The sequence below is a fragment of the Eptesicus fuscus genome, chromosome 21 (genome assembly GCF_027574615.1).
Source record: "Eptesicus fuscus isolate TK198812 chromosome 21, DD_ASM_mEF_20220401, whole genome shotgun sequence".
In the NCBI taxonomy this organism is placed as follows: Eukaryota; Metazoa; Chordata; class Mammalia; order Chiroptera; family Vespertilionidae; genus Eptesicus; species Eptesicus fuscus.
Window position 1 is genome coordinate 8,385,490 of NC_072493.1, and position 26,427 is coordinate 8,411,916.

The 26,427-nt window shown below is 46.4% G+C and overlaps 1 protein-coding gene and 1 non-coding gene across 2 annotated transcripts in view; both read right to left on the minus strand.

Annotated features, from left to right (window-relative positions):
• HYDIN (HYDIN axonemal central pair apparatus protein) overlaps window positions 1–26,427 on the minus strand; it is a 302,917-nt gene that overhangs the window by 39,456 nt on the left and 237,034 nt on the right. Inside the window, 12 exon segments of the mRNA XM_054710866.1 lie at window positions 1,452–1,670; window positions 4,767–4,909; window positions 6,757–7,035; window positions 7,248–7,350; window positions 12,927–13,116; window positions 13,227–13,378; window positions 14,289–14,524; window positions 15,144–15,348; window positions 17,164–17,281; window positions 21,326–21,564; window positions 22,560–22,728; window positions 24,535–24,634. Coding sequence (XP_054566841.1) covers window positions 1,452–1,670; window positions 4,767–4,909; window positions 6,757–7,035; window positions 7,248–7,350; window positions 12,927–13,116; window positions 13,227–13,378; window positions 14,289–14,524; window positions 15,144–15,348; window positions 17,164–17,281; window positions 21,326–21,564; window positions 22,560–22,728; window positions 24,535–24,634 — 2,153 coding nt within the window.
• On the minus strand, window positions 8,527–8,624 carry MIR9327 (microRNA mir-9327). The gene is given in 1 exon segment (NR_130577.2): window positions 8,527–8,624. It is a non-coding gene; the product is annotated as a microRNA mir-9327 (primary transcript).

Genomic DNA, 26,427 nt, shown 5'->3' on the forward strand with positions numbered 1-26,427 from the left:
CCAACCGGAGAATGAACCTGCAACCTTTTTAGTGTATGGGATGATGCTCCAACCAACCCAGCCACCTGGCCAGTGCTATTTCCTATTCATTTCAACAACAACAACAACAACAACAACAAAATCTCACAATGCCAAATGTTGGAGAGATCATAGATCAAAAGGATCTCTTTGCTAGTAAAAATATAAGTTGGTAGAGCACTTTGGAAAAACATTTGGGAGTTACCCTGGAAAGGTGAACATTCATATACCCTGTGGTTCAGCAATTCCACTTCTGGAAATATAAACTCTTTCAAATGAATACAATGTGACATGAATAATAATGCTCATAGAAACACAGTCCATACTAGAGAAGCCCCAAATAGCTTTCAAAAGAAGAATGGAATTTTATATAGTAGTGAAATGAGTACACTGTAGCTACATGCCACAATATGGACAAGCACATGCAACAACCTTAAAAAAAAATAAAGTAAAAACCTACAATTAAATGTTTGGTTGCATAGATTAAAAAAGAAACAAAAGACAAAACTCATTCTTTCAAGAGAATGAGCAAAAAAGATTCAGGAGATGATCTCCTCTAGGAAGGAGGCCGGGGGACGGCACGGCTGAGAACCACACAGGAATCCATGTTCTACTTCCTGTGCTGTGTGTGGGTCCATCTTTGTTTATATTATTACAAGGGAACCAACCAGTGAATAATTAAAAGAGGGGCATGCATGGACCAAAGGTGAGAGTCTGTCTACAATTAACCTAATTCTGGACACCTGAGGGAAAAAGGAAACAACTAAAAGACCAGCCATGACGTTGGTGAAGATAAAGCTCTACCAATTCAGACGTGTGGCTCATGTGGTATGTGTAGTATGGATGGCAGGCGGCATGCTTGGAAGTTCAGTTTGTCACTTAGAAGTCAAAATCAAGTGGGATGGCAATGGAATACCAGGCAGCTGTAAAAAAGAAGGATCTCTCACCCTTTGGGACAGCATGGATGGACCTGGACATTATGATGCTCAGTGAAATAAGCCAGTCAGAGAAAGACAAATACCATATGATCTCACTTATCTGTGGAATCTAATGAACAAAATAAATTGGCCAACAAAATAAGTCCCAAGGCCTGGAGGCCTGGGACAGACTGCCATATCTCAGAGAGGGGAGGGGAGCAGAAGGGATAAACCAAATAAATTATATACTTCTATGCATAGCCCATGGACACAGACAACAGTGCAGTGAAGGCAGGGTCTTTCTTAATTATGAACGGGACAAGGGGAGGAGGGAATGGGGATATCTGTAAATACTGTTAACAATAAAAATATATATGTTAAAAAAAGTCAAGTTGAATGTGAACAATTTCTTTTTTCCATGAAAGAAGGAAATGGTGAGACATGGCAATGGTGAGGGCAGTAGGCAACCAGGCCTGGTAGGCCTGGGCCAGATTTGTGATTAAAGTCTCTACTCACTTTTCGTTTTGTACTAAAAGTCCAGAGCATGTTTTTGGGCACGTCCACCCACTTGACTGTGCGCATGCGGTCATCCCAGTCGGGGACCTGGTCTGCAGGCTGCTGAAACATGATCTTGGAGACCTTGCACTTGATATCCATCTTCTTCATGTTGATGGGTATGTCTGACTTCATGGTCACCACTATGTCCTTGGCACACCCAGGGTGGAGGTGGCCAATCTGGGGAAGAGCCTGGTATTAGTAACTTGGGAATTCAATCTTGAGGACTCTAGCAACCTCATGGTGCCATTTTAAAGAAGGGGTAGAGGCAAAAGACTTGGCCAAAAAAAAAAAAAAAATCATCATTCAAGCTTGATATGAAGAGTGTTTTAAATATATAGAAGAGCTTCTTATATAGAAATATAATAACAAAAACAAGAGCAGCTAATATTTATCACACTGTTACTTGCTTCAGGCATGATTCAAAACCTGGACACAATTCTACCAATCCCCACGACAACCCTATGAGATGTATAGCTGTTACCTCTACTTTACAGACAAGGAAAAGCTGTGACTTGCTCAAGGTCATACTATTAATAGTGTAAGAGCTGGATTCAGTCCCAGGCAGTATGGCTTCCGATACCACACCCTTAACCACCTGTGTTTCTTAATCAGTAAGCAGTTCTCACAGTGTGATCTGGTGATCCTTGGGATCCCCAAGACCTTTTCAGGAGTCCATGAGGTCAAAACCATTTTCATCATGATACTAAGATGCTGACTTTTTCATTCTCATTTTCTCATGACTATCCAATGGAGTTTTCTAGCAGTTATGTGACATATGATTACGCTGAATGCAGAAGTAAATATGAGAATTAGCTGTCTTCTATCAGGTCAGATATTAAAGAAATTTATAAAAATGTAAAATAATGCCTCTATTCTCACACAATTTCAATTTTGGAAAATATAGCCGTTTTTATAAAAATATATTTATATGACCATGTGATGGGTTTATTATTATATTTTAAAATTAATAAATGAATGCAGTTTTTTTAAACACTCTCAGTTTTTATTTCTAATATGGTAAATATTGATAGATATAACCTACAAAAACAAAAGCTCTTTGGGGGTATCCTCAATAATGTTTAGGAGTGTAAAGGAATCCTGAGACCAAAAAGGCTCAGATTTGCTGAAGTATAGCAAATACATAAGAAATCCAATTTGGGCTGTAGAAAAAATCATTTATGATTTCACAAACATAAACACGCACATACAAAACTCACATATATACCAAAACTCATATATAAACAAAAATCACATATATAAAACTACATATATATAAAACTAAACTACGTATATATATGTTAGAGGCCTGGTACACGAAAATTTGTGTCCTACTGGTGGCTAAGGTCTGCTCCCCCTGGGGGAGCGGGCCTAAGCTGCAGTCTGGCCTCCCCCTGCAGGAGGCAACTGGCTGATCAGGGGAAGGCGCCGCCCCCATCACCCTGCTGCTGCTGCTACTGCTGGCTGGTTGCTGGCCCTCCTTGGCCCTCACAGCTGCTGCAGCTTTGTCCGGAAGACGTCTGGAAGACATCTGGTTTATCTGGTCTAATTAGCATATTACCCTTTTATTAGTATAGACTAGCATTCCCGTTGCAGGAAAAATCCTGCAATAGGGTTTCCTGCTGCACTCTCCCCCGCCCTGCCTGCTCTCCTCCCTTCTCCCCCTCCCTGCCTTCTCTGCCAGCCCGCCTGCTTTTCTCACTTCTCCCCCGGCCCCGCCTGGGCTCCTCCCTTCTCCCCCGCCCCGCCTTCTCCGCCAGCCCGCCCAGCTCTCCTTCCTTCTCCCCTGACCCCGCCTGCGCTCCTCCCTTCTCCTCCCCCTGGCTTGCTTGCTTCTCTGCAGCTTTGCTCCCTTCTGCAGCTCTTGGCTTCTTTCTACACTGTTTTGATATGCAAATTAGCCACCATCTTGGTTGGGGTAATTTGCATACTCGTCCTGATTGGTTGGTGGGCGTGGCTTGGCTGGTGGGCATGGCTTGGGCGTAGCGAAGGTGTGGTCAATTTGCATATTTGTCTATTATTAGGTAGGATATGCTAGTCCTTTCATGTTTCTGAAATTGCCTCTTCTGGAAAGTGAAAGAAGACGAAAGCTTTGTACTTACTTCCCAGGGCCACAGATATGTGTATGCATATACAGGAGCGTAAGTGTGAATGTGTATGTGGAGGGGTGTGGAGGGGTGAGTGTGTGTGTGGAGGGGTATAGACTATAAGAAGCTTATCTCTGTCTACTTTCACTAATAATTCACATCCCTCCAGGAAGCAAACCTTCCTCCTGCTAGCACTCAAAGCTTTAAATGTGGGGCCCCAACCCCCTTGCTCTATGCCCTGAGAATTCTGTGTTTGAAGACTTGGTGGCTGGAACAGAGCAGGAGGCAGTGGGTGTGTCTGTGTGTATCAGTGTCCTGGGACCTCAGAAATCAATTATCAATGCAAAACACCTGCTGGCCAGAGGCTAGGATCTGCTACCATGTTGTCTGAGGCCTTGGTCAATGGTGAGATTTGGTCAGCAATTCACAAAATGTGCACTGTGAGATGCTAAAAGGAGGGGTTAGAAAATTGCAGGTAAAACACACTTAGCTAGCCGAAACCGGTTTGACTCAGTGGATAGAGCATCGGCCTGCGGAATGAAAGGTCCTAGGTTCGATTCCGGTCAAGGGCATGTACCTTGGTTGCGGGCACATCCCCAGTGGGGAATGTGCAGGAGGCAAGCTGATTGATGTTTCTCTCTCATAGATGTTTCTAACTCTCTATCCCTCTCCCTTCCTCTCTGTAAAAAAATCAATAAAATATATTTAAAAAAAATACACACTTAGCTAGGTGTTAGAATGCTGAAGGGCACTGGGGGTCTCTAAGAGAAAGATATAACTTGAAACATTTTCTAAATCTCAGTTGTCCACAGAAACTATCACCCCCATGTTATCTTTTAGCGAACCACTTTTGCAGGACTAATGCTTAAAGAACACACAGTAGGGGGACACAGGCGTATACTCTGGGATAGGAAGACTGGGACCTGTTTCCATCCACACAGGCTTCCATGGAATTTCTCAACATCAGCCTAGCAACAGTCTTGGCAGACCTCAGCCTCTGCTCTTAGATCAGAGTGTGTGTGTGTGTGTGTGTGTGTGTGTGCGCGCGCGCACGTGAAAAGTGTGTCCTTCAATACGAGGTCTGAATGAGGTCCATCACATCCTTTGTATCCACGGGAATGGACTAACAATCTAATAGGGTTGGCTTAGGCCTAAAGGAGTCCAGAAACAGTAAGTAGCTTTCACTTACCTGTGGGGAAAAGGTAATTGTAGCTAAAGAGGGCCATTCAAACCGAATCACATTCACTTGGCTGTGGTTAGTGATTGTGAAGCTCACATTATAGCTGTTTCCAATGTGGCAGTCCCCAAACTGAATGTGGTCCACCAGAGCAGCTAGGGAACAGAAGCAGAAGGCACGTGGGTCCCCTGGCCTCCTCCCAGGGCTCCTACTCAGCCGAGGCAGCACTGGAAAGACAATGTGTCTCATCCTCATGTAACCCCTCCCTCCTTGGATTGTTCTATTGGGAAAACTGGAGTCCTGAGCAGTAAGCTTTCCTTCCTTGGGGAATCTACTTATCCATCCATCCATCCATCAATCCATCCATCCATCCATCCACCCACCCACCTTGGCCCTTACCTCCAAGAGAAACAGTGTCCCCACTCCATTTATTTGCTGAAACATTACTTCTAAGGGTTAGGGTTGCCAGATAAAATACAGGAGTCCCATTAAATTTGAATTACAGAACAACTGAATTACTATGAATAGTTTTTAGTATAAACATGCCCCGTGCAATATTTTGGGACATACTTAAACCAAAAATAATTCATAATTTATCTGAAATTCACATTTTTTAGAAAATATATTTGTATTGATTTCAGAGAAAAAAGGAGAGGGAGAGAGAGACAGAAACATCAATGATGAGAGAATCATTGATCAGCTACCTCCTACATGCCCCCCAAACCGTGACCTCCTGTTTTATAGGTTGATGCTCAACCACTGAGCCACTCCAGCCAGGCCTGAAATTCACATTTAATGGGGACTTCTATAGTCTGATTTTCTAAATCTGGCAAGCCTCTTAGAAGTATAAAATTTGATTTCTGGACTAGGGCTCACTGCTGGCTCCTGCTTGACTTCTGAGAAGAGAGAAGCCACCCTGGAGCCACACACAGGGGTGAGGAGGGCGGATTTTTACCCATGTCATGTAGATTGTGCAGTGCTCCATTCCAGGCCTCTAATGAAGCTCCTAGGAAAACTATGAGACGGTAGTGATATAATTCACTTCGTAGCAATTAGGCACACACTTAGGGTGCTTAGCAAATGCTTTCTGAGGGCAATGATGAAGTAAATTTTCTCCTACCCCAAGGCGTGCAGTCAACCAGATGAAGCTGCAGCACTTGATATACCACCTAGAGGCCCTGCTAAAATGCAGGTTCTGATTCAGTATGTGAGTGCTGGGGTAGGGCCTGAAATTCTCATGTCTAAGAAACTCTCAGGTAATGCTGATGCTGTAGGTTCTCAGATGAGGGAGAATGATGAGGAGGCACAAGCCTACACCTGTTAAACAAGCCCACCATCTCTCTTAGAATGTCTAGGACAGTGGTCGGCAAACTGTGGCTCATGAGCCGCGGTTTGCCACTCTGTTGACTAATGAGTTTGCCGACCACTGCTAGACTAAATGTTACCGTGTAGTTGGAAGCTGTGAGGATTAGGCAATTGTGGAATATTGTGTGCAAAGAGGTAAAGGGTAGTATATGACAGTGGTCGGCAAACTCATTAGTCAACAGAGCTGCAGTTTGCCGACCACTGGTCTAGGATACGTGGTGCAGGTGAAACAGACAATGCCAACGTGAGCCAGTTAATAGATATAAACATAGGAAACTACAGAGAGATGTGTCTTCCGTTCTTAGCTAATCTGGAGTTTGAATTTTGGTTATTAGCTAAATTTGAATTGGAATTCAAACGATAAGCCCCATAAGGGCAGAGACTCTTACTATTCATCAGAACTCCAGGGCTCAGCACAGTGCCTGGCACATGCACAGGGATGCTCCATGAATGCCCCTCGAGGGAACACATGAATGCAAGCAGTGACGGAGCCAGGCATGAAAGGGCATACAGTGACGAAGAGGAGAGTCAGTCCTAAATTCCCAGGAAGCTAGTTGATCTGTTATTTAAATTTCACTCTCATTTAAAATGACCCAGGAGCCAACAGTTGTCAACACCTCACTGTTGCTTCTCCCACCTGCCACCAAGTTTTCCGTAGATCCGTCCTCGATGACATCGGACATATCGAAGGCCTCCCCATTGGTGGAAGCCACCAGCCCGTGGACGTTGTCCAAGGTGATGTCATCCTCGTAGCCTTCTCCCACCATGTGGATGATTGTGTCCTCGTACTGATTGTCGATCACTGACAAGTGGATTTTGCCTGTCATTCTCCCAACATGTTGGGCTTGGAAAATAACATCAAATTCAGCTGTCTCTCCAGGAAGAACCACCAGGGAGGCCGTGTGAGCTTTCTTTGCTGCAAAGAGAAGAAAGAAGAATGCTTTAGGATTAGCGTAAAGGAAGACACATCCATAAAGACCCCAACTCAAGGGCAAGTATGGACATGAGCATTGCTGAGAGTGGCCATTGGTGACAAGACATCCTGCTCTCTCTGGGTCCTGACTAGTGTCCCAACCAAACAGTGACTGGGCTCCATTGCTCTCTAGAAGCTTCTCTTCCTCAACTTACCTTTTGCACTGGGTTTGTTTTCCTCTATGATGTAGATGTAGGAGGTCGTGGGCCTCCCTTTCAGGGAGAAGACTTCTAGTTGGTCCTGCAGGTCAACATGCAGCTGGAGAAGGAAAGCAGGATTGAGTGTTACACTTACAGGCTGCTCATGGATTTTGAGTCTATGGTGAGATCCTGTGCTGTTTGGGAAGAATCCAAAAAAAAAAAAAGCTACCATGCGTAGTGCCCAATTTTTTGTTTCTTATGAAGAGGGAGAGATAATAAATATTAGACCTAGAGAGGAAAAAAGAGCATTTAATTTTTTTTTAAAATATATTTTATTGTTTTTTACAGAGAGGAAGAGAGAGAGATAGAGAGTAGAAACATGATGAGAGAGAAACATTGATCAGCTGCCTCTTGCACACCCCCTACTGGGGATGTGCCCGCAACCAAGGTAATGCCCTTGACCGGAATCGAACCTGGGACCTTTCAGACCGACGCTCTATCCACTGAGCCAGGAAAAAAGAGCATTTAGTTCAGCTCTTGTTATCCAGGTGAGGAACTGGAGGCCCAGAGAGCACAGGTAACTTCCCAGATCAGCCAGCTAAGTCGTGTCAACGTGGGTTTGCCACGGCCTCTGCTTTTGACAGAGGTAGTTGTAAAATATACTCTAGACCAGTGGTTGGCAAACCGCGGCTCGCGAGCCACATGAGGCTCTTTGGCTCCTTGAGTGTGGCTCTTCCACAAAATACCACGTGCGGGCACGCATGTACAGCGCAATTGAAATTTCGTGGCCCATGCGCAGAAGTCGGTTTTCGGCTCTCAAAAGAAATTTCAATCTTTGTACTGTTGATATTTGGCTCTGTTGACTAATGAGTTTGCCGACCACTGCTCTAGACTAATAAATGAAAATGGATATTTGTCATTCCATGAGGGATTGCATGAATATGAGTTTCTAAAAACCAGTGTGCCCCTGGGTCCGGGTGAGACCATGTGTCCCTGGATCCGGGTGAGGCCTCGTGCACCTAGGTCCAGTGAGGCCACGTGCCCCTGGGTGTGAGAGAGGCCACGCGCACCTGGGTCCGGGCGAGACCATGTGTCCCTGGATCCGGGTGAGGCCCGTGCACCTAGGCCCGGGTGAGGCCATGTGCCCCTGGGACTGGGAGAGCCAAGCGTCCCTGGGTCCGGGTGAGACCATGTCCCTGGATCCGGGTGAGGCCTCATGCACCTAGGCCCGGGTGAAGACACGTGCCCCTGGGTCTGGGGGAGGCCAAGCGTCCCTGGGTCCGGGTGAGACCATGTGTCCCTGGATCCGGGTGAGGCCTCATGCACCTAGGTCCAGGTGAGGCCACGTGCCCCTGGGTCTGAGAGAGGCCACGCACCCCTGGGTCCGGGCGAGACCATGTGTCCCTGGATCCGGGTGAGGCCTCGTACACCTAGGCCCGGGTGAGGCCACGTGCCCCTGGGTCTGGGGGAGGCCAAGCGTCCCTGGGTCCGGGTGAGACCATGTGTCCCTGGATCCGGGTGAGGCCTCGTGCACCTAGGCCCGGGTGAGGCCACGTGCCCCTGGGGCTGGGAGAGGCCAAGCGTCCCTGGGTCCGGGTGAGACCATATGTCCCTGGATCCGGGTGAGGCCTCGTACACCTAGGCCCGGGTGAGGCCACGTGCCCCTGGGTCTGGGGGAGGCCAAGCGTCCCTGGGTCCGGGTGAGACCATGTGTCCCTGGATCCGGGTGAGGCCTCATGCACCTAGGCCCGGGTGAGGACACGTGCCCCTGGGTCTGGGGGAGGCCAAGCGTCCCTGGGTCCGGGTGAGACCATGTGTCCCTGGATCCGGGTGGGGCCTCGTGCACCTAGGTCCAGGTGAGGCCATGTGCCCCTGGGTCTGAGAGAGGCCACGCACCCCTGGGTCCGGGCGAGACCATGTGTCCCTGGATCCGGGTGAGGCCTCGTACACCTAGGCCCGGGTGAGGCCACGTGCTCCTGGGTCTGGGAGAGGCCAAGCGTCCCTGGGTCCGGGTGAGACCATGTGTCCCTGGATCCGGGTGAGGCCTCGTGCACCTAGGCCCGGGTGAGGCCACGTGCCCCTGGGGCTGGGAGAGGCCAAGCGTCCCTAGGTCCGGGTGAGACCATGTGTCCCTGGATCCAGGTGAGGCCTCGTGCACCTATGCCCGGGTGAGGCCACGTGCCCCTGGATCTTGGGGAGGCCAAGCGTCCCTGGGTCCGGGTGAGACCATGTGTCCCTGGATCCGGGTGAGGCCTCGTGCACCTAGGTTCAGGTGAGGCCACGTGCCCCTGGGTGTGAGAGAGGCCACGCGCACCTGGGTCCGGGCGAGACCATGTGTCCCTGGATCCGGGTGAGGCCTCGTGCACCTAGGCCCGGGTGAGGCCACGTGCCCCTGGGTCTGGGAGAGGCCAAGCGTCCCTGGGTCCGGGCGAGACCATGTGTCCCTGGATCCGGGTGAGGCCTCGTGCACCTACGCCCGGGTGAGGCCACGTGCCCCTGGGTCTGGGAGAGGCCAAGCGTCCCTGGGTCCGGGCGAGACCATGTGTCCCTGGATCCGGGTGAGGCCTCGTGCACCTAGGCCCGGGTGAGGCCACGTGCCCCTGGGGCTGGGAGAGGCCAAGCGTCCCTGGGTCCGGGTGAGACCATGTGTCCCTGGATCTGGGTGAGGCCTCGTGCGCCTAGGCCCGGGTGAGGCCACGTGCCCCTGGGTCTGGGAGAGGCCAAACGTCCCTGGGTCCGGGTGAGACCATGTGTCCCTGGATCCGGGTGAGGCCTCGTGCACCTAGGCCCGGATGAGGCCACGTGCCCCTGGGTCTGGGAGAGCCCAAGCGTCCCTGGGTCCGGGTGAGACCATGTGTCCCTAGATCCGGGTGAGGCCACGTGCCCCTTAGTCCGGGTGAAGCCGTGCCCCTGGGTTCGCCGAGACCAAACCAGAGGGAGTCGGACCTCCGTTACCACCATTTGTCCACCATCCAGAGCTGAGGGGTCAGTGCTGACATGTACAGATAAGGAACTGGTGGACATTGAAATTGGGTCTCAAAAGAACAGTTGGTCCAGAAAGAAACTCACTACAGACTGATCCATCTGCCTGTCAACATAACTATTATTGCTCGTCTCACATTCAGTTCTTATAAGTATATACCTAGTGACATATGATCTCGCTCATCTAGGGGAAATGATGAACAACAGACTGAGGAACAAGAACAGAACCAGAAGCAAGGAGGCATCGATGGGACTATCGGGCCTCAGAGGGAGGATAGGGGAGGGTGGGGAGAGGGGGAGAGTTCAACCAAAGGACTTGTGTGCATGCATATGAGCCTATCCAACGGTTAAGTTCAACAGGGGGTTGGGGCATGCGTGGGGAGGGGGGGGATGGGAATGGGGGGATGAGGACAAATGTGACACCTTAATCAATAAAGAAATTAAAAAAATAAAATAAAAAAAAATAAAAACCAGTGTCTCCTAGGTACCAGTGCCTTAGTTGCTTGATAGTGTCATGTTGAGTATCTTACAAAGATGAGAGGAAAACCAAGGTGAGTATTTTCTCCAAAATTAATTGGAGAAAAAGGATGTTTCCCAGCCCACAGGAAGCCAGATATCTGATTTAAAAACTAAAATCAGCCTGGCCAGCGTAGCTCAGTAGTTGAGTGTCAACCTATGAACCAGGAGGTCATGGTTTGATTCCGGTCAGGGCACATGCCCAGGTTGTGGGCTCAATCCCCAGTTGGGGGCATGCAGGAGGCAGCTGATCAATGATTCTCTCGTATCATTGATGTTTCTATGTCTCTCTCCCTCTCTCCTTTCCTATCTGAAGTCAATAAAAAACATATAAAAAACCTGATTATATTGATTTGAAAAATAATCTAATAGAAATTCTAGAGTTAAAAAACAATAACTTAAGAATTTAATGGAAGGTTTAATAGCAGATTAGTTATAACTAAAGGCAGAGTTAACAAACTGAAGACAGGTAAAAAGAAATTATGCACCATGAAGCTCAGAAAAATGGATGGACAATACAGTGAGATTGTGAGACATAGAGGATATACTAGTAGTGAGATGGTCTTCTATATGTTTAATTGGCTTTCCAGAAGGAGAAATGAGACAGAATAGAATAAAAGCAACATTTGAACACATGTCTAGGAATTTTCCAAAACTGGTTTAAGACGTCAATTGCAGAATCAAGAAGCCCAGTGATTTTCAAGAAGGATAAATAACAAGAAATCTATATATAGACACATATTAGTGAAATAGAAGAAAACAAATACAGAGTGAAAATGTAAAACACAGTCAGAGGGAAAAAATTGCCTTAAAAGAACATTTTAGACTGACAGCTGGCATCTCAGCAGTCACAGTGGAAACCAGAATACACTGGAATGATATCTCCTGTTTGCTGAAAGAAAACAACTGCTAATGCAGAGTGTTCTATAGCCAGTAAAAATTACATTAAAAATGGAGAAGAAATGAAGATTTTAAAATAAAAATAGAGAATTCACTACCAGCACACATGCATTAAGGAAACAGTAAAAAGTGTTCTTTGGCCCTAACTGGTTTGGCTCAGTGGGTAGAGTGTTGGCCTGCGGACTCAAGGGTCCCAGGTTCGATTCTGGTCAAGGGCATGTACCTTGGTTGGGGGCACATACCCAGTAGGGAGTGTGCAGGAGGCAGCTGATTGATGTTTCTTAATAAAATATATTTTTTATAAAAAGTATCCTTTGGTTTATAGGAAAAGGATTTCAGATGTAAAGTTGGAGATGCAGGAATGAAAAGCAAAAACAAATAAATAAACAAACAAACAAACAAAATGAGAGAGAGAGAGAGAGAGAGAGAGAGAGAGAGAGAGAGAGAGAATGATGTGGGTAGACCTAAAAGAGTCTTAACTGTATAAACAACAACAATAACAATAATAGTAATAATGTCTTGTAGGGTTTACAATATATACAGAATCTGAAGCCCTTGACAAGCTGTCCCCTTACTCTGCCTCCTGTGTTTATCTCCCACTGCTCTCCTCCCTGTACACCATGCCCTCATGAAGCTGGTGTTCACTAGCTCCGGTTTGTACCTTATGCTTTTTTGCTTGTGTGACTTTGCCGTTTCTTTTGCTACTTGGATGCACTCACTCACTGCCATGCCCGCCAACTAAAACCCAGTTACTTTCAATGCCACTCAGATGTCATTTGAGAGTGAAATTTTCCTTGATCCCCTAGACGGGATCAAGGTCATTTTCAAAAGTCCTACAGTCCTTTGCATAACCCTTACACAATTTAGCACTTTTTTTTTTTTGTAAAACAAAATTTTACAAAATTTAATAGCTGAACCAGAAGTCCCTACAGATGCTACATCTCTCACCCCTAATGAGGTTTCTTTTGTTTTCCTTTATTATAAATGCAATGTTCATTACGGAAAACACAAAGACGACACTAAGAATACCCATAATCCCACCCACTAAGCTTGGTGTATATCATTGTACACAGCCTCACACAGTAATTGTTAGTATGTAATCTGCTTTCTGACACTCCTTGAGGGTAGAGACCATATCAGATTTCCCTCTGCATGTCCTGTCTTACACAGGTTAATGGATGAGGGACATCAAAGAAGTCCTTATACAAGAGGGATGGCAGGGACCTCAATGTCAGAAGTCTGACTTCTGAAGGATTCTTCTCCCTTTCCACCCCGTGCTTCACCCCCCAGCAGTACCTGGGCAGGGATATTGCCATTGTTCTTGAGGATGAGAGGGAGTTTCTCTGAATGGCCAAGAAGAAGCCTCTTAAAGAGGAGCAAGGGGTTTCCATATTGGTTGTGGAGAATTGGCCGCACAATGGTCACCCGAGGGAGGGTCCCCTCTCCCACGATATCAAACACGAGGCTTCGGTTCTTGGTCTGGATGCTGCAGGGAACAGGGAGATGGAGGCCTGTCAGCCCGGCATGGCAGGAGTGACATTCCATAGCGTGTGGCCTGCAGCCCCGCTGCAGGAGAGGTTGCTGGGGTGCTGGTACCTGGACACGCCATCCAAGGTAGCCTCGAAGATACACTGGTACGTCTGCATGGTCTGGGGGGTGAAGGTCACCGTGGCAAAGGCATGTGAACGACTGGCAATGCACATCTTGTTGGGTTCCACTTCAAAGATGTCAGTGATGCGGGCAATGATCTGATGGGGGGGAGGAGAGGAGAGGGAAAGGAACCCACACATGTGTTAGCTATGTGGCACTGATACAGGGCTTGCTGCTTATCTCTATTGCCCCTCAAAGCTCTGGGGGAAACATGTTCCATTGCCTGCATAGTCATGCCCCTGGAAGGGGCAGCCTAGACACTCTGGGACCCATCTTCCAGCAATAACTAAATTTCCTTTGTTGTTTTTTTCAATGGACAGCCTGCAAATTAGGACGGGGAGAACATATCATGCCTGCAAACCCCCTGTTAGAAACTTATCTTTGTTTAGAAATCAGGCTTCCTCACCTTTTTATGTTTTTAGCACAAAATAGGAAGAGAGCTGCTCCTTTGTGTCCCAAATAAAGTCAGAGAATAATGACTGGATGTCACTGGGGCGTGAGGGAAGTCATGAGAGAAATTAGTCTCCCAAACCCTGTCCCTCTGTAGTGGGTGTCAGCCTCCTGGGAATGTGTACCCTATTCGGCTCTAGGCTGGGCCAACCCTCTGGGTGGTCTCCCCACCACCAGCCATGTGAACAATGCCAGCTCTGGGGCACAAGGACCACCTGGGCCAAGTTTCTACTTCTGAGCAGAGAACTGCGCAGCTGAGATAAGACCATAGCATCTGAAGCACTTCCGCTTGGACATGAAGGGTGAGCGAAATCTATTGACTCAGCTCTCTCTCTTGTCATCCTGCATCTTCTATTCCACGGTGAAGAATATGTAGAAAATTCCTCACAGCCTCCTGCTCTCTGAGGTCGGTCCAGTTCCCTCCTACACCTTCCAGCAGGGCCTGAGTGCCAGATAATCCCCACTCATGTAGACGGGCTCCAGAGCAGGGGCTTCCAAGAGTTCTCTCCCCGGCTTTCTGCCCACCACGGTGGGCTGGGGCCCAGTGCGGCTGCTTACCTTGTTGGAGACAGGCTTCACCACAATGCTCACGTCGCAGCTGATCTTCCCCACGTTGCTGATCTTGAACCGAGCCTTGGCCTGATGGCCCACCAGGACATTGCTGAACATGAACTTGTTCTCATCCTCCACAAACAGCCCCTGGCTCTCTGTGGTCTGCAGGATGTTGAACAGGTTGGCACTGTTGCAGATCTGGTGCTCCTCAAATATGGAGGCGTTGTTGTCCGTCACGAAGGCTGGGGAAGTGGAGGGAAGACTTAGTCGCAGCCTGATAGCCCAGTTCCTGCTTTCTCTAATTCCTCATTTGGAGGTTTGGATTCCGACAAAAGACAATCATAGAAGAGAGATAGGGCGAGAGTGATGGAACATAGTCTAATTTCTTTTATACTGATCTTGTGGGTCGCCAGATGCCCAACCACCATTCCTCCCAATGGTAAGGAGGGGTAAGATCAGGCTCTCCCTGTGCTCCACCTGAGATCCGCTGGGTTAAGGCTGCAGCATGCTCAGTCACCGACATTGTGCTCCGTGTGCTGTTGTCCACAGGGAGTGAGTGACCTGGCCATGAACAGGCTGGATATGGGACTTATCCCATTGAACCACGATTCCCAGAGAACAGTGGTCATCTGAGAATTCCAGACCTCACTCAGGAAGCCTAGGAGTTTAAAGCTGCCCCTCCCCTTGTAGGTGTGCATGCCTTGTGAGTCTTTAGGGAGAAATGTGGCTGAAGACACTAGAGGAAGTTCTAAGGCCCCAAAGGTAGCAGCCCAGCCATGTTTGCCCAACATGTGCATGGGGGAGGGGTTGTTACAGAGGAAGGTCTTTTAAGGGATGCGGTCCCGTCTGAGTGCTCAGTACCTGGTAGACAGGCTTCAGCCAACAGGCTGTAAGGAATGCCAGCAGGGTGGTCTCGGGGGTCTCGGTCGGAGATATCGATCGCCATAAACTCCTCACACCTTCCCACAGGGTCGGCCACGCAGTCAACGGTGATGGTCTGTATTCCTCCGGGAGGGACAGAGCCAAACCCAGGGTACACGGTGAACATGCCATGGCTGTAGCGAGCCTGCAGGAAACAGTGGGATTGCGGGAGGGGTGGAGGCAAGCAGGTGACATAGAGACTCAGCCCTTCTACCAGAGCTGTGAGATGGTGTCAAAAGGGACTGTTGGGGGATCCCCCAGAGGCTTTCTTTGGGGCTCAGCTCTTCTCCTGGAGGGAGGGCCTGGGGGTCCTTCAGGGAGGGGATCTCTCAGTACTTCCTACTCAGCAAGGTCTCAGATGAAGCACAGAGACAACTTCTTTTGCTTTGACCAGTCATGACTGAGTGGGGATTTCGGGGGACAGACATGTTCCACATCCTACAACACTTACCCAGGTGGGAATCTCCCCTCCATTCTGTTGTTAAACCCCTTCATGAAATTTTACATTTTGCTTATTATTTTTTTAAATTCCAGAATTCCTATTTGGTTCTTCTTTATGGCTGCCCTTTCTTTGCGGAGACTTACTGTTTTCAATTGTTCCGGGTGTTTGTCCTTGCTCACAGAAGCACTTCTATGTTGGCTGCTTCAGCATCTTTGTCAGATAACCCTAACATCTCTGTCATGTCAGTGCTGCCATATATTGCTTGACTATTTTCATTCAGTTTGAGATCTTCCTGGTTCTTGGTATGACAAGTGAGTTTCAGGTGAAACCTGGACATTTTGGGTGTTCTATTATGAGACTCTGGATCGTACTTAAACCTCTTTGACCTGGCTTTCTCCGATACCTCTTCGGCAGGGGGAAGAGAAGCACTGCCTCATCACTTCCAGGTGGGGGTGGTAGTCCAATTCCCCACTCAGATTGCTCATTTCTGCCAGGCACGGGTGGGGGATCCAGCTCCCCACTAGTCCTCTACAGCTACCTCCCTGGCAAGGCGGGGGAGAAGTACTTCCTTACTGTCCTGTTGTTGTCTGGGCGGGAAGGTCCACTAGGGGTGGGGGAGAAACGTCTCATTACCACTGGGTCAAGGTGAAACTCAAGGCTCTCCATGTGGTGTCTCCACTAACAATGGGGGAGGAGGGGGAGGGTCTTGAAACTCCTGGCTACCTCCTGGGCGTTCTTGGGACACCACTCTGGCTGAAGTTGGGCACCTCATCATCACCTGGATAGGGTGAACATCTTCCCACTGTTCTTTGCTAGCAATGGTGGGGTAGGATCCTGGGTTTTGTCATGTTCAGCTGTCATAGAACAGTTCTCATTTGTAGTTTTCTGGTTTACTAGGCTGCTCTTGTCCTGGTTGTTTGGCCAGTGGGACTAGGCTTTTGTTGGGGCCTTTTTTGATCTGTGCCTGGTGATGTTTCTGGGTTGCCAGCTCCTTCAGCATCCCGATGAGATATATGAGGCAAAGGGAAAACTCAGGGAACTTACCACCTTGTTGCTCATTGGGTCCCAAGGACCCTCACTGATCTGATCTTTTTTCTCTCCACCTGTTTTATACGTAATGTCCAGGGGTTTAGTTGTACTTGGTTGGGAAGAGTAGGGAAAAGTATATCTAATTCCATCTTACCAGAAGCAGGTGTCTTTGAATCTCCTTTTATTTAAGCCAGTCTTAATGGGCTTCTGTTTCTTATAAGCAAAAGATTGCTAAATAAAATATATATCAAGAGTTGAAATGTAATCAGAAGGCAGTGAGGAGCCAAAGAAGGTTTTAAAACAAAAGAGGATATCCAAATTAAAGGCCATAATACATTGTCTTAAAATGGAAGTGATATTTCAGTATAACTAACATTCCTGCCACAATAGATTCAAATCCTGCTATCCTGGGGAGGGTAGTATTTGAGCAAAGGACCAGTTGGAAGGTGGTCTTACAGGGTTTCTTTGAACAAGGGAAAGGGTCCTTACCTGGCTAGCGATGTTTATTTCTTTCTGAACAGTTTCAGAGAACTTGGTTGCTCTGGAAGGGGCAACCTTGTAGAAGCTCTCGCTTTCCCGGGATCTTAAATGCCTCATGTGGCCGACTCTGATTAAAGAAGCAAGAGTACACCCTTAGGTTGGGGTGGTGATGTTATTACCACCTGTCTGTCTGCTTGCAAAGGTCCCTTCTCCTAGGAATGGGGGAGGGCCCTTTTATGCCCAAGAGGACATTGGGGGTAGCATAGTCAGCATTCATCATTAGCCAAACTCATTTAACAACTGTGAGAAAATTATGCAGTAATTGTACTTGTTACATGTGACTCATAAGGACATTGAAAATTATTCTGCAAGAGAATAATAGTTTTTAAATATTTACTGAGTTAATTGGAAAGCAGTGTGTAGAAATTATTTATAGACATCAAATCTTTTACCTGATCTCATTTAAAAAAATGAAATGGTCAATAGATTAAATTCTGGACCTTTCTTCACATTTATAGTCATGATGTTTGTTTGTTGTTTTTTTAAATCCTCACTCAAGGATATTTTCCCCTCCCAATTGATCTCTAGAGAGAGTGGAAGGGAGGGAGGAGGGGAAGAGAGAAAGAGAGAAACATTGGCATGAGAGAGGCACATCGATTGGTTGCCTCCTGCACACACCCCTACTGGGCTGGGGAACCTGCAACTCAGGTATGTGCCCTTGACTAGGAATCAAACCTTCGACCCTTCGTTCTGTAGGCCAATGCTCTAACCACTGAGCAAAATTGGCCAGGGCAATCATGGTATTTTTAAGACCTAATTTAAGGAATAGTATAAACACAAGTTTGGGTAACTGTTCACTGAAGCTAGTTTACCCAACAATTAATTTTCCTAGCAGCTAGTTCCCCTAAAATATCCAAATGTATTTGAGGTGCAATTTTAACCTTTTGAGAGATTTATATATTTGAGCATTCACTTGCTTAATGACCAACTGAAGATAGATCAACTGAAGTTCTATACTCTTTTGAGTATTTTGCATGAATTTGTGCATGCTAAAGTGAAAAATAAACAAAAGAACAATTTAAAGCAACACACAATTATATTATAATATCTATAAATAAACATTATTAAATGATTATAAAATAAGTAAAAAATTAGGTTGAAATTAAATAAGGAAGATAGAGACTTTCAACAGTTTAACAAAAAATCTCTTAATACTTTGCCAAAATGAAAGAGGATATCCACAAAAGTGTAAAACAACTACAAACAATGTAAAGCTTGTATGTATACCTGATTTAAACCAATTTATTAGAAAGTCAACTGTAAGTTAATGAATAAAACAATTTTAATTAATTAGAAAGTATGTGAAATCTGGAGAAGAGATATGGGTTCACAATTAAAATCTACTGTTGTGGAGAAAACCAAGATGGCGGCAAAGGTAAACACCTAAACTGCTGCCTCTCACAACAATTTCAAAACTACAACTAAAAGACAAAACGTCTATCACCCAGAACCACGGGAAAGCTGGCTGAGTGGAAGTTCTACAACTAGAAGGAAAGAGAAAAGAGCACAAGCGCTGAAAAGCTGAGATACGGAGGCACATGAATCGGGCTGGTGGTGGGCGACTGGGCGCACTGCTTTTTTTCAACCTGAAGGTAGACAAGCTCCCGATTACTCTGAAATTCAGTTTCTGGGGAGACGTGGGGGACCCAAACTCCTACGGGGAGAGGCTGGACTGTCGGCCATCGGGTCGGAAAGTGAGGGTGACTTTCTTGCAGAGGCGCGCCCAGCAATCATTGTTTACTGCGCTGGGGCGCGGGACTCGGGGACTTGGAAACACGGAAAGGCAGACTGGCAGCCATCGCTGTTTGCCACGCCCTAGCCTAGTGACTCCCTGAGACCCCGCCCTGCATAATCTACAAACACACCCAAGCTCCACACAGCGGCTTTTGCATATAAATGGCCTGCCCTGTTGCAGCTTAACCAAATAAACTGCAGCTCCAGTCAGACAGCTCCAAAACCTCCAAACCCCAAGCAAAGAGGAGAAAACTGTAGTTCTTGCTGTAGCTCCTGCTGGGTGGCCTCAGACAGTAGCTGACTTGCACCCAATTGGAGATCCAGAAGCTAGTGTATCTAGTTGTCTGTGTGAGACGACACCAGATTTCAACTACTCTCATAAGGGACACATTCAAGAGACAGACTCAGTGAGCACCAAAGCCTCACTGGAACAAGTCCTGCACCATAAGCGTGTCTCCAGCACAGCAATTCTTCCATTATAGACACAGCGGGTCCTCACAGCCAATTGGCCTGGAGGTCAATTCCTCCCAGTGACACCAACAACAATCAAGACTTAACTACAACAAGACTGTACACACAGTCCACAAAGGGGTGCACCAAGAGTGTCCACCTCAGGTAACTGGGAGGCTGACCCATTGAACCATATAGGACACCTAGCACACAAAGCCACCCTACCAACTCAGGGAAGCAGCGAAAATGAGGAGATAAGAAAACAGATCACAAACGAAAGAAATGGAGGAGAACAAACGACTGGATATAGAGTTCAAAACCATAGTTATAAGGTTTTTCAAGAACTTCCTAGAAAAGGCCGATAAATTTAAAGAGACCCTCGAGGATATGAAAAAGGACCAACTAGAAATTAACCCTTTGCACTCACTTGCTTTTTTCTCGATTCTTTTATTCTAATGCTAACCGTGTCGAGTCACACTCGACATCCGAGTGCAAAAGGTTAAACATACACTGACTGAAATAAAAAATATTATACAGAGACCCAACAGGAGACTAGAGGAACTCAAGAATCAAGTCAAAGATTTGAAATACAAAGAAGCAAAGAACAATCAACCGGAAAAGCAAAAAGAAAAAAGAATCCAAAAAGTTGAAGATAGTGTAAGAAGCCTCTGGGACAACTTCAAGCGTACCAACATCAGAATTATGGGGGTGCCAGAAGAAGAGAGAGAGCAAGATACTGAAAACCTATTTGAAGAAATAATGACAGAAAACTTTCCCCACCTGGTGAAAGAAATAGACTTACAAGCCCAGGAAGCACACAGAACCCCAAACAAAAGGAATCCAAAGAGGACCACACCAAGACACATCATAATTAAAATGCCAAGGGCAAAAGACAAAGAGAGAATCTTGCAAGCAGCAAGAGAAAAACAGTTAATTACCTACAAGGGAACACCCATACGATTATCAGCTGATTTCTCAACAGAAACTATGCAGGCCAGACGGGAGTGGCAAGAAATATTCAAAGTGATGAATAGCAAGAACCTACAACCAAGATTACTTTACCCAGCAAAGTTATCATTCAGACTTGAAGGGCAGATAAAGAGCTTCACAGATAAAAAAAGCTAAAGGAGTTCATCACCACCAAACCAGTATTATATGAAATGCTGAAAGGTATTCTTTAAGAAGAGGAGGAAGAAGAAAAAAGTAAAGATAACAATTATGGACAACAAATACATATCTATCAACAAGTGAATCTAAAAATCAAGTGAATTAAAAATCTGAGGAACAGAATAAACTGGTGAATATAATAGAATCAGGGGCATAGAATGAGAGTAGATTGATAATTCTCAGGGGGAAAGGGGTGTGGGGGGTGTGGGAAGAGACTGGACAAAAATGGTACACCTATGGATGAGGACAGTTGGGGGGGGGGTAAGGGCAGAGGGTTGAGTGGGAACCGGGTGGAGGGGAGCTATGCGGGGGTGGGGGGGAAGGAGAAACAATTGTAATAATCTGAACAATAAAGATTTATTAAAATAAAATAAAATAAATAAAAAATAAATAAAATAAAATCTACTGTTGTGATTTCTTGCATAATCTTGTACGAGTCATCTTTTATTTTTAGAGAGAGGAAGGAAGAGAGATAGAGAAACATTGATCAGTTGCCTCTTGCATGCCCCCTGCCTGATGGGATCAAACCCACAACCTGGGTATGTACTTTGATGGGGAATTGAACCAGCCACATTTTGGTGTATGGGATGATGCTCCACCCAACTGAGCCACTGGGCCAGGGCGGACGAGTCATTTCTTAATGACTTCACTCACAACAGGGAATAAGGTGAATTTAGATAAAATACATGAAAGCTCGTTGTAAAATATAAAGCACTAACTAACTGGGGAATGGCATGAGTCAAGCAAATGGGTGTCTTACGCTTTTTTCTGGTGAATGGAGCTCTCCCCTGTCATCCTGTAGAGGCCATACTTGAAGTCAGTAACACCTTGATTTTCTATGGCGAAGGTGGTGCTTTTACGAGTGCCACAGATCAGAGCCCCAAAGTTGATGATGGAGGAGGGGCTGATGCTGTATTTGGAGAACACTGCATTCACAGAAAACCTAATTGGGATGCTGGCAATGATTTCAGTTCCGTCTGTCATATTGGGCTCAATGATCTAGAAAGGAAAGGAGGATTGGGAAGACATCAGCTACCGGCATAGTTCCAGAATTCCAATGACTATCTAATTCATTGCCTATTTTCCTCCTTGACATGAAGGCATGTTCCTTTCATTCTCTTTATATTATTGCATCAACAATATTAGAAAATACTAACATAAAACTTACTACGAACTAGCCGTGGACCAACTTAGACCAGCGATTTTCAACCTTTTCATAGACACCAATTACTAAAATTCTGCGGCACACCAAAAAATACATTTTTTGCCAATCTGACAAAAACATAGGTATAATTTTGATTAGTTCGCACCAGATGGCTATTGTTGTGTTGGCTGTTGTCATTTTTAAAGTTGACAGCCTAAGGGAAAAGAGGTCAGTGCCCCTGACTAAATAGTCAGGTGTTGCATGTTTTAAAAATTCCCGGGGCACACCCATTGAAAGTGGCTGACACAGACCAACTTTGCCTCCTGTTTTCACTTCCCCACGCCTCCTCTGCACTTGATGACTAACCTCAGCTTCCTTGTCTCAGGTGCTCCCCAAAGACCAGGGTCCACATTGCCTTTCTGGCGCTCTCAATTCTGATGACTTTGCCTACCTCCCACCTGACCTACCTGTACCTACTAGTTGGGGACCAAACCCTGGTGCATCCTCTCTGGTTGCCACCCAGGCCAGCCCTCCATTTCCCACCTTGGAGCATGGGCTAGACCAGTGGTCGGCAAACTCATTAGTCAACAGAGCCAAATATCAACAGTACAACGATTGAAATTTCTTTTGAGAGCCAAATTTTTTAAACTTAAACTATATAGGTAGGTACATTGTTATTAACTTAATTAGGGTACTCCTAAGCTGGCCTTTGCTGAAAACTCAAGGGGCCAAAGAGCGGCATGTGGCTCGAGAGCCGCAGTTTGCTGACCACTGGGTTAGACCATGTGCTCTTCTTTCTTACATGCATCTTACAACCCTGCCATTGAGCTCTCCCTTTGAGCTCTCTCACCTGACAGCGCAGGACTGGCTGCTGCTCTATCTTCACCTCCTTTTTTGCACGGAAGAACACCTGGACATTTGTGGGCTTATCTGTTGTGGTCAGTGAGCCCTTCCTGGGTTGGACTGAGATCATTGAATTTATATTGGTCGTTGTAATGCCTACAGAGTCCACAGAAAAGCTGAAAGATATGAATAAAAGTTGGTATAAGTCATTATTATCCAGGGAACCCAAGACACTAGAGAGCAAACTCTAGACTGTTAAGTGCCTGCCATGCCTCTGGCCCTGGTTAACTACTTTGCTTAGCACTGTCCACTGTGTGTTGTGCTCTGTGACTACCCATCTTTAGCCAGGATTGACCGGGCCAGTGAGTGATGCTTGAGGCAAAGATAGCCATCTCTAGCCTGTGGTCAAGTGGTGCCCTTGCATGAAATCTCTGTCCAACAGGGACACTTGATGCTGGATAAGGATCAACTAGATTAATTCATCTTCCTCCCTCCCTCCCTACCTTCCTCCTTCCCTCCCTCCCTTTCTCTCCCTCCCTCCCTCCCTCCCTCCCTGCCTCCCTTCCTTCTTCCCTGCCCTGGTTCCTCCCTCCCCTTTCTGAGACTGGACGCAGCACACACAGAAGGAACAGTGATACAGAAGACAGGGGATCCAAGAAAGAAGAGAAAGCAGGGGGGCAGAAGCCCTGTAAGAGAGGCCCTCAGAAAGGGTGGCTGTGGCCCCAGGGAGGTGAGGTGGCATACCACAGAGATGAGCTGACTCATGAAAATGGCAGGGGACTAGAGAAGGAGCAAGGAGCTTAAGGTGAGATGGGATACCTGGAGTTGCATGTCATCCCCATGCCCCAGGGGACCTGGTCACTCCATTGCTGCCTGCAGGTGCCTGTGCTCCCTCACCTCCCTGTCCCTCATCACCTGCTGGAACCAGAGGGCGACTCTTCCATGCAACCTGAAAGAGCAGAGCTAACACCCTGCCATAATCTGAAACAAAACTCGCAAACAGGCACAGCTGCATTCAGCATTAAGTGCCAGTGGCTTTCTTTTAGGTCTGTTAAGCTTTCATTTGTATTTATTTATTTCAATACAGTGTTCTACCTAATGGTAGTACTGAAGTGGCGCCTCTCTAACTTTCTGAGCTAAAACAAAACCATCATGAATATACTGAATTTCTTTCAAATCTGTGAAGGGGAAGACCCTTTATCAACTGTGAATTCTTCTGGGGGAAAGGATGACTTTTCATAGGAATGGATTGGCTGTGGGTGCAGGCACTGCCACTGAGGTTTGTGTGACCCTGCCTGAGTGACCTCTTCCCTCGCCCCACCAAGCACCACCCTTTCCTCTCTCAGGAAACTCCCTTAGTTAGTTTTTCATTTTTTTTAGAAATTGAATTTATTGAGGTGACATTGGTTAATAAGACCATACACATTTCAAGTGTACAGTTCAATAAAACATCATCGGCATATTGCATTGTGCGCTCACCACCCAAAGTCAAGTCTCCTTCTATCCCCATTTATCCCACCTTTGCCCACTTCCCCCTCCCTGCATCCCCTTTACTTCTCAAAATTAAAAAAGAAAATCGGAACATCTACCCACCTGAAATCTTATGTAGAATGCAAATTTATGAAACAGAGGAGCTGAAGAGGGCAGGACAGCTTGAGGCCAGGTTCCCCATCTCTGTCTCTCCCTCTACCCCAGGACCTCCTCCTCCCAGTATCTCCTATTCACACATCTCCCCCTCAGGCCCCGTGGCTCTAGGTGCCTTCAGAGGACCCTTAAGGGTCTCCACAAAGTCTCAGAGTTGAGAGCAGTGTGAGAATCTCTGCTCTCTTAGCAGCTGGAATTCCCTTCATTGAAACCAGGAGAGGCTAAAAGCAGAGATGGTTCTTATGATTGCTCCAAACTTTTTGAAAAAATCTCTCAGACATATTTTTCTGCCCAGGAGTGGACACAGATGACCACATGCTGAATTGTTTTCGGGTTACCTGAACATGATCTCATATTTCCCACGGTTCTTCAGTTGCAGGGGCTGCTTCACCTCCTCCATGACCCTCACGGTCCCAAAATCAAGGCCTCCTTCAGCTCCTGCAGAGGCCAGGGCCGGGATGGGGAGGGTGAGTGGGCATGGGAACAAGGAAAATTGCAGGTCACGTGGAAAATCCATGATGACAATTTTGAGAATTTGTTTTCTGAAAGCATCATGGCTGAAAAGCTTTTGTAGTTGCATCTTAGCAAACAACAGACACTGCTCTTGCACCCAATTCAATGGGGCAGCTCCCTCTGACTTCCATCCTAGGATCACCGTCCTTTTTATGTCTCCCAGTAGCTAAATCTCCCAGTATTCAAATATATATATTTTTTGCACCAAGCGTATGCTGTACAGAGTTGGGATATTATATATACATTTGTATTGCTTTACTTAGCATTACTTCATAACTATTTTCACACATAATTAATAATTCCTCATCAATGTGATCTTTTGTTGTTGTTGTTGTTAATCCTCACCCCAGGATATTTTTCCATTGAGTTTTAGAGGGAGTGGAAGGGAGGCAGAGAGACACACAGAGAGAAACATTGGTGTGAGAGAGACTCATCGATTGGTTGCCTCCCACACGTGCCCTGATCAACTGGGGCCGGGGAACAGAGCCTGCAACCAAGGTACATGCCCTTGAACATAAATTGAACCTGTGACCCTTCAGTCTGGGGGCTGACACTCTATCCACTGAGCCAAACTGGCCAGGGCATCCTCAATGTGATCTTTTTTTTTTTTTTTAATATATTTTATTGATTTTTTACAGAGAGGAAAGGAGAGGGACAGAGAGCCAGAAACATCGATGAGAGAGAAACATCGACCAGCCGCCCTCAATGTGATCTTAATGGGTGTACAATATATCATGATATGGCTATTCCATAACGTACAGTACTATTCCTACAATAACAATATTCCATTATTGATAGAAATTTAGGTTATTTCTGATCTTCCATTGTTATAAATAATGCTGTGGTAAATATCTTTGTACATAAGACTGATGACATCTAGGCAAACATGTAGTTCTAACATTCTATGAATCTTGTTGAGGCGATCTATCAGAGAAAGGAGGGAGGTGGAAAAGGGCATGGTCAAAGGATCTATCTAAGCTGGGTGATAGGGCCTGTGGTAAGCAGAATCATGCCACTCCTGCCACAAAGGAACCTGGGAATATGCTAGTTTACATAGCAATGGGGAATTAAGGTATCAGATGGGATTCAGGTTGCTGATCATCGGCCTTTAACGTAAGGAGATTATCCTGATTCTCTGAAGGACCCAATGTAATCATAAGAAACCTTAAAAGTGTAAGAGGGAGACAAACATGGGAGAACCAGGGACCCGGCAACATGAGAAGGGCTTGACCAAACATTCCTGGCTTTGGAGATGGAGGAAGGGGACCATCAGACAAGAAATGGGGGTGGCTTCTAGAAGCAGGAAAAGGCCAGGAGATGGATTCTTGCCCAGAGTTTCCAGAAAGGAATGCAGCCCTGCCAACACCGTAATTTTAGTCCGGTGGCATTCATTTTGGATTTTCTGATCCATAGGACTGAAAGATAAGAAATTTCTATTGTTTGAAGCCATCAAGTTTGTGGGAATTGGTTACAGCAGCGATAGAAGACTAATACAGGCAGGAAGATGGTACCCACTCTCAGATGACTGTTCAGAAAAGAGCTCTGCAAATGTTGTATCTACATGACCCCTCCCCCTGCCATCATTTCAAGTTGGACAAACAGATTCTTGTAATATTACTAACATCACTCTGGGGTGTGCGTTACTATTTACTGAAATTCTACCCCTCCTCCAAACAACCACCTATACCGCACTAAAAGATTCCCATCTCAGGAAATGT